The sequence below is a fragment of the Schistocerca piceifrons genome, chromosome 1 (genome assembly GCF_021461385.2).
Source record: "Schistocerca piceifrons isolate TAMUIC-IGC-003096 chromosome 1, iqSchPice1.1, whole genome shotgun sequence".
Classification (NCBI taxonomy): domain Eukaryota; kingdom Metazoa; phylum Arthropoda; class Insecta; order Orthoptera; family Acrididae; genus Schistocerca; species Schistocerca piceifrons.
In genome coordinates, this window is record NC_060138.1 from 768874084 (window position 1) to 768886237 (window position 12154).

Below are 12154 nucleotides of genomic sequence, written 5' to 3' on the forward strand. Positions count from 1 at the left end.
CCTCATGTGCCCCTGGAACTATCTTACAATTTAAAACCTGGTTCTGTAATCTCTGTCTTGCCATTACATGTTGTTGTTGTTGTGGTCTTCAGTCCTGAGACTGGTTTGATGCAGCTCTCCATGCTACTCTATCCTGTGCAAGCTTTTTCATCTCCCAGTACCTACTGCAACCTACATCCTTCTGAATCTGCTTAGTGTATTCATCTCTTGGTCTCCCTCTACGATTTTTACCCTCCACGCTGCCCTCCAATACTAAATTGGTGATCCCTTGATGCCTCAGAACATGTCCTACCAACCGATCCCTTCTTCTGGTCAAGTTGTGCCACAAACTTCTCTCCTCCCCAATCCTATTCAATACCTCCTCATTAGTTATGTGATCTACCCATCTAATCTTCAGCATTCTTCTATAGCACCACATTTCGAAAGCTTCTATTCTCTTCTTGTCCAAACTATTTATCGTCCATGTTTCACTTCCATACATGGCTACACTCCATACAAATACTTTCAGAAATGACTTCCTGACACTTAAATCAATACTGGAAGTTAACAAATTTCTCTTCTTCAGAAACGCTTTCCTTGCCATTGCCAGCCTACATTTTATATCCTCTCTACTTCGACCATCATCAGTTATTTTGCTCCCCAATTAGCAAAACTCCTTTACTACTTTAAGTGCCTCATTTCCTAATCTAAGTCCCTCAGCATCACCCGACTTAATTAGACTACATTCCATTATCCTTGTTTTGCTTTTGTTGATGTTCATCTTATATCCTCCTTTCAAGACACTGTCCATTCCATTCAACTGCTCTTCCAAGTCCTTTGCTGTCTCTGACAGAATTACAATGTCATCGGCGAACCTCAAAGTTTTTATTTCTTCTCCATGGATTTTAATACCTACTACGAACTTTTCTTTTGTTTCCTTTACTGCTTGCTCAATATACAGATTGAACAACATCGGGGAGAGGCTACAACCCTGTCTTACTCCCTTCCCAACCACTGCTTCCCTTTCATGTCCCTCGACTCTTATAACTGCCATCTGGTTTCTGTACAAATTGTAAATAGCCTTTCGCTCCCTGTATTTTACCCCTGCCACCTTTAGAATTTGAAAGAGAGTATTCCAGTCAACATTGTCAAAAGCTTTCTCTAAGTCTACAAATGCTAGAAACGTAGGTTTGCCTTTCCTTAATCTTTCTTCTAAGATAAGTCGTAAGGTCAGTATTGCCTCACGTGTTCCAGTGTTTCTACGGAATCCAAACTGATCTTCCCCGAGGTTGGCTTCTACTAGTTTTTCCACTCGTCTGTAAAGAATTCGTGTTAGTATTTTGCAGCTGTGACTTATTAAGCTGATAGTTCGGTAATTTTCACATCTGTCAACACCTGCTTTCTTTGGGATTGGAATTATTATATTCTTCTTGAAGTCTGAGGGTATTTCGCCTGTTTCATACATCTTGCTCACCAGATGGTAGAGTTTTGTCATGACTGGCTCTCCCACGGCCGTCAGTAGTTCCAATGGAATATTGTCTACTCCGGGGGCCTTGTTTCGACTCAGGTCTTTCAGTGCTCTGTCAAACTCTTCACGCAGTATCGTATCTCCCATTTCATCTTCATCTACATCCTCTTCCATTTCCATAATATTGTCTTCAAGTACATCGCCCTTGTATAGACCCTCTATATACTCCTTCCACCTTTCTGCTTTCCCTTCTTTGCTTAGAACTGGGTTTCCATCTGAGCTCTTGATATTCATACAAGTCGTTCTCTTATCTCCAAAGGTCTCTTTAATTTTCCTGTAGGCGGTATCTATCTTTCCCCTAGTGAGATAGGCCTCTACATCCTTACATTTGTCCTCTAGCCATCCCTGCTTAGCCATTTTGCACTTCCTGTCGATCTCATTTTTGAGACGTTTGTATTCCTTTTTGCCTGTTTCACTTACTGCATTTTTATATTTTCTCCTTTCATCAATTAAATTCAATATTTCTTCTGTTACCCAAGGATTTCTACTAGCCCTCGTCTTTTTACCTACATGATCCTCTGCTGCCTTCACTACTTCATCCCTCAGAGCTACCCATTCTTCTTCTACTGTATTTATTTCCCCCATTCCTGTCAATTGCTCCCTTATGCTCTCCCTGAATCTCTGTACAACCTCTGGTTCTTTTAGTTTATCCAGGTCCCATCTCCTTAAATTCCCACCTTTTTGCAGTTTCTTCAGTTTTAATCTACAGGTCATAACCAATAGATTGTGGTCAGAGTCCACATCTGCCCCTGGAAATGTCTTACAATTTAAAACCTGGTTCCTAAATCTCTGTCTTACCATTATATAATCTATCTGATACCTTTTAGTATCTCCAGGGTTCTTCCATGTATACAACCTTCTTTCATGATTCCTAAACCAAGTGTTAGTTATGATTATGTTGTGCTCTGTGCAAAATTCTACCAGGCGGCTTCCTCTTTCATTTCTGTCCCCCAATCCATATTCACCTACTATGTTTCCTTCTCTCCCTTTTCCTACACTCGAATTCCAGTCACCCATGACTATTAAATTTTCGTCTCCCTTCACAATCTGAATAATTTCTTTTATTTCATCATACATTTCTTCAATTTCTTCGTCATCTGCAGAGCTAGTTGGCATATAAACTTGTACTACTGTAGTAGGTGTGGGCTTTGTGTCTATCTTGGCTACAATAATGCGTTCACTATGCTGATTGTAGTAGCTTACCCGCATTCCTATTTTCCTATTCATTATTAAACCTACTCCTGCATTACCCCTATTTGATTTTGTGTTTATAACCCTGTAGTCACCTGACCAGAAGTCTTGTTCCTCCTGCCACCGAACTTCACTAATTCTCACTATATCTAACTTCAACCTATCCATTTCCCTTTTTAAATTTTCTAACCTACCTGCCCGATTAAGGGATCTGACATTCCACGCTCCGATCCGTAGAACGCCAGTTTTCTTTCTCCTGATAACGACATCCTCTTGAGTAGTCCCCGCCCGGAGATCCGAATGGGGGACTATATTATCTCCGGAATATTTTACCCAAGAGGACGCCATCATCATGTAATCATACAGTAAAGCTGCATGCCCTCGGGAAAAATTACGGCTGTAGTTTCCCCTTGCTTTCAGCTGTTCGCAGTACCAGCACAGCAAGGCCGTTTTGGTTATTGTTACAAGGCCAGATCAGTCAATCATCCAGACTTTCGCCCTTGCAACTACTGAAAAGGCTGCTGCCCCTCTTCAGGAACCACACGTTTGTCTGGCCTCTCAACAGATACCCCTCCGTTGTGGTTGCACCTACGGTACGGCTATCTGTATCGCTGAGGCACGCAAGCCTCCCCACCAACGGCAAGGTCCATGGTTCATGGGGGGGGGGGGGGGGGGGGGGGGGGTGTCATTACATAATCAATATGAAACCTTCTGATGTCTCCAGGTCTCATCCACGTACACAACCTTCTTTCATGATTATTAAACCAAATGTTACCTATGATTAAATTATGCTCTGTGCAAAATTGTATCATCTACATCTACATGGATACTCTGCAAATCGCATTTAAGTGCCTGGCAGAGGGTTCATTGAACCACCTTCACAATTCTCTATTATTTCAATCTCTTATGGTGCTCGGAAAGGACAAACACCTGTATCTTTCCGAAAGAGCTCTGATTTCCCATATTTTATCGTGGTGATCATTTCTCTCTATGTAGGTTGGTGTCAACAAAATATTTTTGCAGTCGGAGGAGAAAGTTGGTGATTGGAATTTCGTGAGAAGATCCTGTAGCAGTGAAAAATGCCTTTCTTTTAATGACGTCCAGCTGAAATCCTGTATCATTTCAGTGACACTCTCTCCCATATTTTCCCATAATACAGAACGCGCTGCTTTTCTTTGAACTTTTTCGATGTACTCTGTCAGTCCTATCTGGTAAGGATCTCACACTGTGCAGCAGTATTCTAAAAGGAGATGGACAAGCGTAGTGTAGGCAGCCTCATTAGTAGATCTGTTACATTTTCTAAGTGTCCTGCGATTAAAATGCAGTTTTTGGGTTAGCCTTCCCCTCAACATTTTCTATGTGTTCCTTCCAATTTAAGTTGTTCATAATTGTAATTCCTAGGTATGTAGTTGAGGTTACAGCTTTTAGATTTGACTGATTTATCGAGTAACTGAAGTTTAACGAATTCCTTTTAGCAATCATGTGGATGACCTCTCACTTTTCATTATTTAGGGTCAACTGGCAATTTTTGAACCATTCAGATATCTTTTCTAAATCATTTTGCAATTTGAATTAATCTTCTGATGACTTTATTACTCGATAAATGAGCATCATATGCAAACAACCTAAGATGGCTGCTCAGATTGTCTCCCAAATCGTTTATACAGATAAGGAACAGCAAAGGGCATATGGCACGACCTTTGGGAACACCAGAAATCACTTCTGTTTTCCTCGATGACCTTCCGTCAGTTACTACAAACAGTGACCTGTCTGACAGGAAATCACAAATCCTGTCACATAACTGAGATTATATTTCATAAGCACGCCATTTCACTACAAGCCACTTGCGTGTTAAGGTTTCGAAAGCCTTCTGGAAATCCAGAAATACAGAATCAATCTGAAATTTCTTGTCAATAGCACTCAACACTTCATGCGAATAAAGAGCTAATTGTGTTTCACAGGAACGATGTTTTCTAAACCCACATTGACTGTGTGTCAGTAGACAGTTTTCTTTGAGGTAATTCATAATGTTCAAACACAACATACGTTCCAAAATCCTGCTGCACATCAATATTAATGATATGGGCTGTAATTAAGTGGATTACTCCTACTACCTTTTGTGAATATTGGTGTGACCTGTGCAATTTTACAGTCTTTGGGTACAGATCTTTCCTCGAGCGAACAGTTGTATATGATCGTTTATGGAGCTAATGCATCAGCATATTCTGAAAGGAGCCTAATTGGTATAGAGTCTGGGCCAGAAGACCTGCTTTTATTAAGTGATTTAAGTTGCTTCACTGCTCCGAGGATATTTAGTTATACAGTACTCATGCTGGCAGCTGTTCTTGATTCAAATTCTGGAATATTTACTTCGTCTTCTTTTGTGAAGGCATTTCAGAAGGCTGTGTTTAGTAACTCTGCTTTGGCAGCACTGTCTTCGATAGTATGTCCATTGCTATCGTAGAGTGAAGGTATTGATTGTTTCTTGCCGCTAACATACTTCACATATGACCAGAATTTCTTTGGATTTTCTGCCAGGTTTCGAGACAGTTTTGTTGTGGAAACTATTATTAGCATCTCGCATTGAAGTCTGCACTAAATTTTGAGCTTATGTAAAAGATCGCCAATCTTGGGAATTTTGCGTCTGTTTAAATTTGGCATGTTTGTTTCGTTGTTTCTGCAACAGTGTTCTGACCCGTTTTGTGTACCAAGGAGGATCAGCTCCATCCCTTGTTAATTTATTTGGTATAAATCTCTCAATTGCTATCGATACTATTTCTTTTAATTTAAGCCACATCTTCCATATTGTTAATATGGAAGGAGTGGAGATTGTCTCTCAAGAAGGTGTCAGTGCTTTTTTGAATAGGTATATTTTTCGGGCAAGTGCTCTTCCATCTGAGCTACCCAAGCACAACTCACGCCCTGTCCTCACAGCATTACTTCTGCCAGTACCTCGTCTCCTACCTTCCAAACTTTACAGAAACTCTCCTGTGAACCTTGCAGAACTAGCACTCCTGAAAGAAAGGATATTGCGGAGACATGGCTTAGCCACAGCCTAGGGGGTGTTTCCAGAATGATATTTTCACTCTTCAGCGGAGTGTGCGCTGATATGAAACTTTCTGGCAGATTAAATCTGTGTTTCACTCTTCAGTGGAGTGTGCGCTGATATGATACTTTCTGGCAGATTAAATCTGTGTGCCGGGCCGAGACTCAAACTTGGGACCTTTGCCTTTAGCGGGCAAGTGCTCTACCATCTGAGCTACCCAAGCACGACTCACGTCCCGTCCTCTCTGTGAAGTTTGGAAGGTACGAGACGAGGTACTGGCAGAAGTAAAGCTATAAGGACAGGGTGTGAGTCGTGCTTGGGTAGCTCAGATGGTAGAGCACTTGCCCGTGAAAGGCAAAGGTCCCGTGTTCGAGTCTCGGTCCGGCACACAGATTTAATCTGCCAGAAAGTTTCATATCAACGTACAATCCACTGCAGAGTAAAAATATCATTCAGGTATATTTTTTGTTTATTTTTGGAGGATTTGGGGATTAAAATATTCAGTCTCACTACAACAACCCTATGTTCACTAATCCCTGTATCCATTTTGATGCTCATTATTAACTCAGGATTATTTGTTGCTAAGAGGTTAATGGTGTTTTCCCAACCGTTTACTATTTGCGTGGGCTCATGAATTAATTACTTGAAACAATTTTCAGAGAATGCATTTAGCACAGTTTCGGATGATGTTTTATGTGTACCTCTGGAATTAAACATCTACTTTCGCCAACATATTGAGGGTAAATTAAAGTCACCACCAACTATAATCGTATGAGTTGGGTACATGTTTGAAATCAAACTCAAGTTTTCTTTGAAACTTTCAGCAACTGTATCATCTGAATTGGGAGGTCAGTAAAAGGATCCAATTATTGTTTTATTATTTTATTCTAGTTGCCAACAATGACCTCTGCCCATACTAACTCACAGGAACCATCTACTTCAATTTTGGGACAAGATAAATTACTTCTAACACCAACAAACACACCACCACCAACCGTGTTTAACTTATCCTTTCGGAACACCATTAGGTTCTTCGCAAAAATTTCAGCTGAGCTTATCTCCGGCTTTAGCCAGCTTTCAGTGCCTATAATGATTTGAGCATCAGTGCTTTCTATTAGTGCTTGGAGCTCTGGTACTTTCCCAACACACCGAGCGAGGTGGCACAGTGGTTAGCACACTGGACTCGCATTCGGGAGGACGACGGTTCAATCCCGTCTCCGGCCATCCTGCTTTAGGTTTTCCGTGATTTCCCTAAATCGTTTCAGTCAAATGCCGGGATGGTTCCTTTGAAAGGGCACGGCCGATTTCCTTCCTAATCCTTCCCTAACACGAGCTTGCGCTCCGTCTCTAATGACCTCGTTGTCGACGGGACGTTAAACACTAACCACCACCACCACCACTTTCCCAACACACCTATGACAATTTACGACCGTATACCGGTGGTTCCTGTATCTATGTTCTTCCTATGTTCGACATGCACCATTTGTGACTGAAGCCCTCATTGTGTTTTCCCGACACTCTAACCTAAAAAACTGCCCAGTCCACACCACATTGCCCCTGCTACCCGTGTAGCCGCCTCCGAGTATAGTGGACATGTGACCTATTCAGTGGAACCCGAAACCTAACCTCCCTTTGGCACAAGTTGAGGAATCTGCAGCCTTCAAGATCGCAGAACCATCTGAGCCTCTGATTCAGACCCTCCACTCAGCTCTGTACCAGAAGCCTGCAATTGGTCCAGTCGACTATGCTGAAAATGGTCAGCTCTGCTTTCATCTTGCAAGCAGGACCGGCAGCCTTTACCACTTCTGTTAGCTGCTTGAAACCAGAGAGAATCTCTTCTGAGCCAAAGTTACACACATCATTGGTACCGACGTGAGCAACCACCTGCAGTTGGCTGCACCCTCTGCTGTTCATGACATCTGGGAGGACCCATTCCACATATGGAATGACTCCACCCGTTATGCACACTGAGTGCACATTGGTTTTCTTTCCCTTCTTAGCAGCCATGTCCCTAAGGGTCCACCCTCTGTGGTTGTCCAGATCTTGCAGGCTCAGAGGTTTCCTCTGAAACAGGACAGGCAACAGTGTCAGCTACAGACAGCACCTGGAACCTGTTTATGAGACAAACTGGGGAGGCCTTACGTGCAGCCGCCTGGGAAGTCTTTCGCCACCTGCTATGCCCAGGAGCCACCTCCCAGTCGACCACAGGTGAAGGGTCAACCTCAGTGCAAGCAGTAACTGGACTGGCCACTAGTGAGGACCAATTTGAGGACTCGGACGTGCTGGACATCTGTTGGATCCCCACAGCTGGCCCACAACAGTGGTGCCCATCCACTGCAGCCTCAAGCTGTGCAACTGAAGCCATCACAGCCTGAAGCTGAGAGCGAAGTGTCACCAACTCGGCTCGCATCCGCACACAACAGTTGCAGTCCCAGTCCATACTAAAGACCGTGGAAAACTAAACTATGCAGATAAACGGACTATCGGCACATGCTGCGCAACTCTACAGTAGACCCTGACATAAATGCTGGAACTGTGTCTAATAAATTAGATTGATGTGCAGAGATTCAGAAAACTAACTACCAAAGCACTCAGGTCAAAATAAATAATTTGCCCCTGATTAGGAACTTGTAATATGTCACAAAATTGGTTTACTTTCTGGCGCAAATGAAAACACGAGAACTGTGGCTATTAGATATTAAATTAACATGCAGAAATTCAAGAAATTAAATTATTAAAGCACACGGATGATGATATAAAATTTGCTCCTGGTTAGGAACTCGTAAAAGTCACAATATCAGTTACTTCCTTGTAGCTGCTTTTGCCTCGGCCGGCTACAACTGCCTAACCAGGCAGCTTCCTCTTTCATTCCTTTTCCCCAGTCCATATTCACCTCCAAATTTTCCTTCCCTACCTTTTCCTACTATTGAACTCAAGTTCCCCAAGACTACTAAATTTTTGTCTCCTGTAACTATTTTAGTAATTTCTTTTTCTCATCATATAGTTCCTCAATCTCCTCCTCATCTGTGGAACTAGTTGGTGTATAAACTTGTACTACTGTGGTGGGTCTGGGCTTCGTGTCTATCTTGGCTACAATAATGCATTCACTGTGCTGTTCATAGTAGCTTATCTGCATTCCTATTTTGTAATTCATTGTTAAACCTACTCCTGCATGACCCATATTTGATTTTGTATTTATACCCCTGTATGCACCTGATCAGAAGTCCAGTTCCTCCTGCCACTGAATTCACTAATTCCCACTATATCATCTAACTTAAATCTATTGTCGTTGCACCTACGGTACAGCTATCTGTATCACTGAGGCATGCCAGCATCCCCACCAACGGCAAGGTCCATGTTTCATGGAAGGGGATTCAACATTTATGTGGAAACAATTCACTGGTTGTCTGTGTCCCTGATGTGAAGAATTGTATCTGTATTGCAGACTGAATATGTTCCAAGATTCTAACAGAAAAGTTTATTCAAACATTTCTATTATTTTGATAACTGCATGAATGTGCACTCTTCATATGTAAAGTGTCTTAAGATCTCATCATAGTAGTGAAGTGTATATTCATTTGTTTTTAAATGTTGATATGTATGCCTTTATGTCCAACAGATTCTGTAGATAATACATTAGACCGTTTCAATGCTCTTGAAGAACAGGAAGAGCCTGCAAAGGATCACAGGCACAAAGCCAACATGTTACGGTACAGTTTGGTTACATTGATCATTATTAATTATAATTTTTTAAAATTTTGTGACCTATTTTTTATTTATAATTAGGCCTTCTAAGTCACAGCATAGCTTGTTGCTATTCATAAATATTATGACTCCGTCAGGAGCGTCCTTCTAATCTATAATTTATATTTTTTCTTGCTTATTGCGTATGTTAACTGCGAAGAAAAGCCAAAAGCCATTTTCTGCAGTAATTGCCTGCTGCCTTACTATTGTTTTTAATTATTGTGATTCAAAGGGAGTTTGCTTGCCACAAATCTTCTTCTTCTTCTTCTTCTTCTTATTCTCTCTCTCTCTCTCTCTCTTTTTTTTTTTTTTTTTTTACAAAACAGGTGTCATAAACTCAGAAACAAAAAGATACAATTTGCACAGTAGAAAAGATTTTTATAAGAGGTGATAATGTGAACTGTAATTTAGATAATAATGATGAATGTATTCCAAGTTCACATGGTGCAGAGTTTTTGATTATTTCCTTGCGATAAATGTCAAGCCAGTATCACACAGCAGAAGTTTGTTTGATAATGCGGACTAGTATTGGCTAGCATGCAGTGTGGACGGCTGTCTCACCTCCTGAAACTGTCACACAGTGTAAGGTCTGCAGCAGGTTCTTTGGTGGCAAAGTTTTTATTTCAGTTTCTGATATTTGTTGTAATGATTGAGAGTTACCTCAGAATGTGGGAATGATTTTTCACTACATGTGTCAGTTAACACTTTCAACACTGCCCTCTTTACATCCGGCACTTGGCTGTGAACTGGCATATTTAATGAATGTTTGAAATTAGGTTGCAAAGAACTGAAAAATGATATGAATATGGTTCTTGCATCACTTAAAAGGAAAAAGTAAGAGCTTTACATGAATTTGAGCTTATTTTACAATATAAAATACAAATGGGTGTTATAATTAAAAAAGAAAGCACAAAAATATTGTGGATAAAAAAGTTTTACATGATCTCTCTCTTGAGTAATGTCATTATTACTTTATCTAAATTTAAAACAAAATATCACTGGACTGTCTAACTGCAGGTACCCGTAAACTAGAGTATTTTAATAGTTCAGATGTAGTTAGCCTTTGTGTGAAAATCCTGGAAACACTGTGGGACGCAAAGGCCAACGCCACAGCCCTTGCACCACCATCTAATTTCCTTCCTGATGCGCTTATCTGTCTCTTTCTTCCCCCTGTCTGTGATGAACATACTTTACAATACCTAGTAGTATTGACCTTGTTTGCAGTGGGTGGGACCTTCTCTGGAAAGTGCCTTGCAAATGTCCTTTCAGTTTGTGAGGATGAAACGGCTTGTTGCTGAAAAATATTTCCACTCTTCTCAGCCAATTTCTTCCCCACTTTGTGAATAAAGTCTACTAGGGATACATTCTTCCTAGTGTTCTCTTTATATAAAATAAAACTGTTAACAATTGACACGATAAACAAGTGGAAAAACAGCTTTAACCACCACTTCGAAGTTTTTCGGGTAACCGGATAATAGCTGGAGAAGTGATCTGCTCTGTCAACCCCAGCTTTACTCTTATTGTAATCAATAATAACGTCTGGCTTTACAATTTGTGCTATTCCACCTTTGGCCCCCACTTGAATACTAATGCTGGTAGATTTATGCTTTGTGGAAAGACGAAAAACATCTTGTTTTGACTTCCACTTCACTGCCAAGAGATGGTGTTTCCTTTGAAAAACTATCTTTTTTTAGTTTTAGTGTTCTGAATATTCATCGCAAACCTTTCCTGTTTTTCATTAGAGTTCCCTCTCCAAGAGCTTTATTTTCCCACAACATGTCCAAAAGAGATGGACTGGTGTAGTACCTATCCATATAAATGCAATGTCCTTTGCCAAAGTACTGTGAACACAACCTTTTTACGAGGCCCTGGATACTATTGTCAACACTGCCTGCAGAACCTGTATATACATCACAATTTAGCATATAACCAGTTGATGAATCGCAGAGAGCATACAGTTTTATTTAATATTTATTGGGTTTGTTTTTCATGTATACTCTGAAGCTTATTCTACCACGAAAGGGACACATTGCCTCATCTATTGTCAGATTCATGCCTGGACGAAAACTAATTTTGCTTTTATTCACAAAGAAATCAAACAAAGGCCTCACTTTGTGAAGTGGATCGTGCTTTTCTTCGCATCTGCTGATGAACGTAGCATTGTCGTTCAAGTGTAACATCGACAATGTAGCGCAAAATCAATCGCGACTCAACAATTAACTCGCAAATCCTGTCTGCGGAAACAGGTCTGTTGACCAATAATCACTGATTTTCGGCAATTTGACGACGCACATATGCAAAATAATACTGAGAGACCAGTAAATCTCTTGCAATTTTACTGCAAACCACTTATGCCTAACAGAGTTTATTTTCAGGTTACCTTTGCATTTCATTGTCGTAATAACGTTACCAGCGTACAGATTCGTTTCACTTTTGATGAACTATAAGGTCGTCATCAAAGTAATAACTAAAATATTGAAGCTTCTCAGTGGCATCTGAAAAATGCGATGCTACGCCGACTACTTCCTGGAAATCCGGCAGGCTGGCTGATCGTCCAGTTCCGACCAATCTTGCTCTTTGTGCTCAGTGAGGCACACATGACCAGGTACCACAGATGGTGACTGATGGTCTGTACCATTGTCTGCATAGAACAAAAATAATGCTAA

At 40.9% G+C, this 12154-nt stretch overlaps 1 protein-coding gene across 2 annotated transcripts in view; it reads left to right on the forward strand.

Annotated features, from left to right (window-relative positions):
• LOC124712386 (alpha-2-macroglobulin receptor-associated protein) overlaps nucleotides 1-12154 on the forward strand; it is a 92302-nt gene that overhangs the window by 44585 nt on the left and 35563 nt on the right. For both annotated transcript variants that reach the window (XM_047242685.1, XM_047242692.1), the window contains exon 5: nucleotides 9364-9454. In XM_047242685.1, the coding sequence (XP_047098641.1) occupies nucleotides 9364-9454 (91 nt within the window). The remainder of the gene's footprint in view (nucleotides 1-9363; nucleotides 9455-12154) is intronic.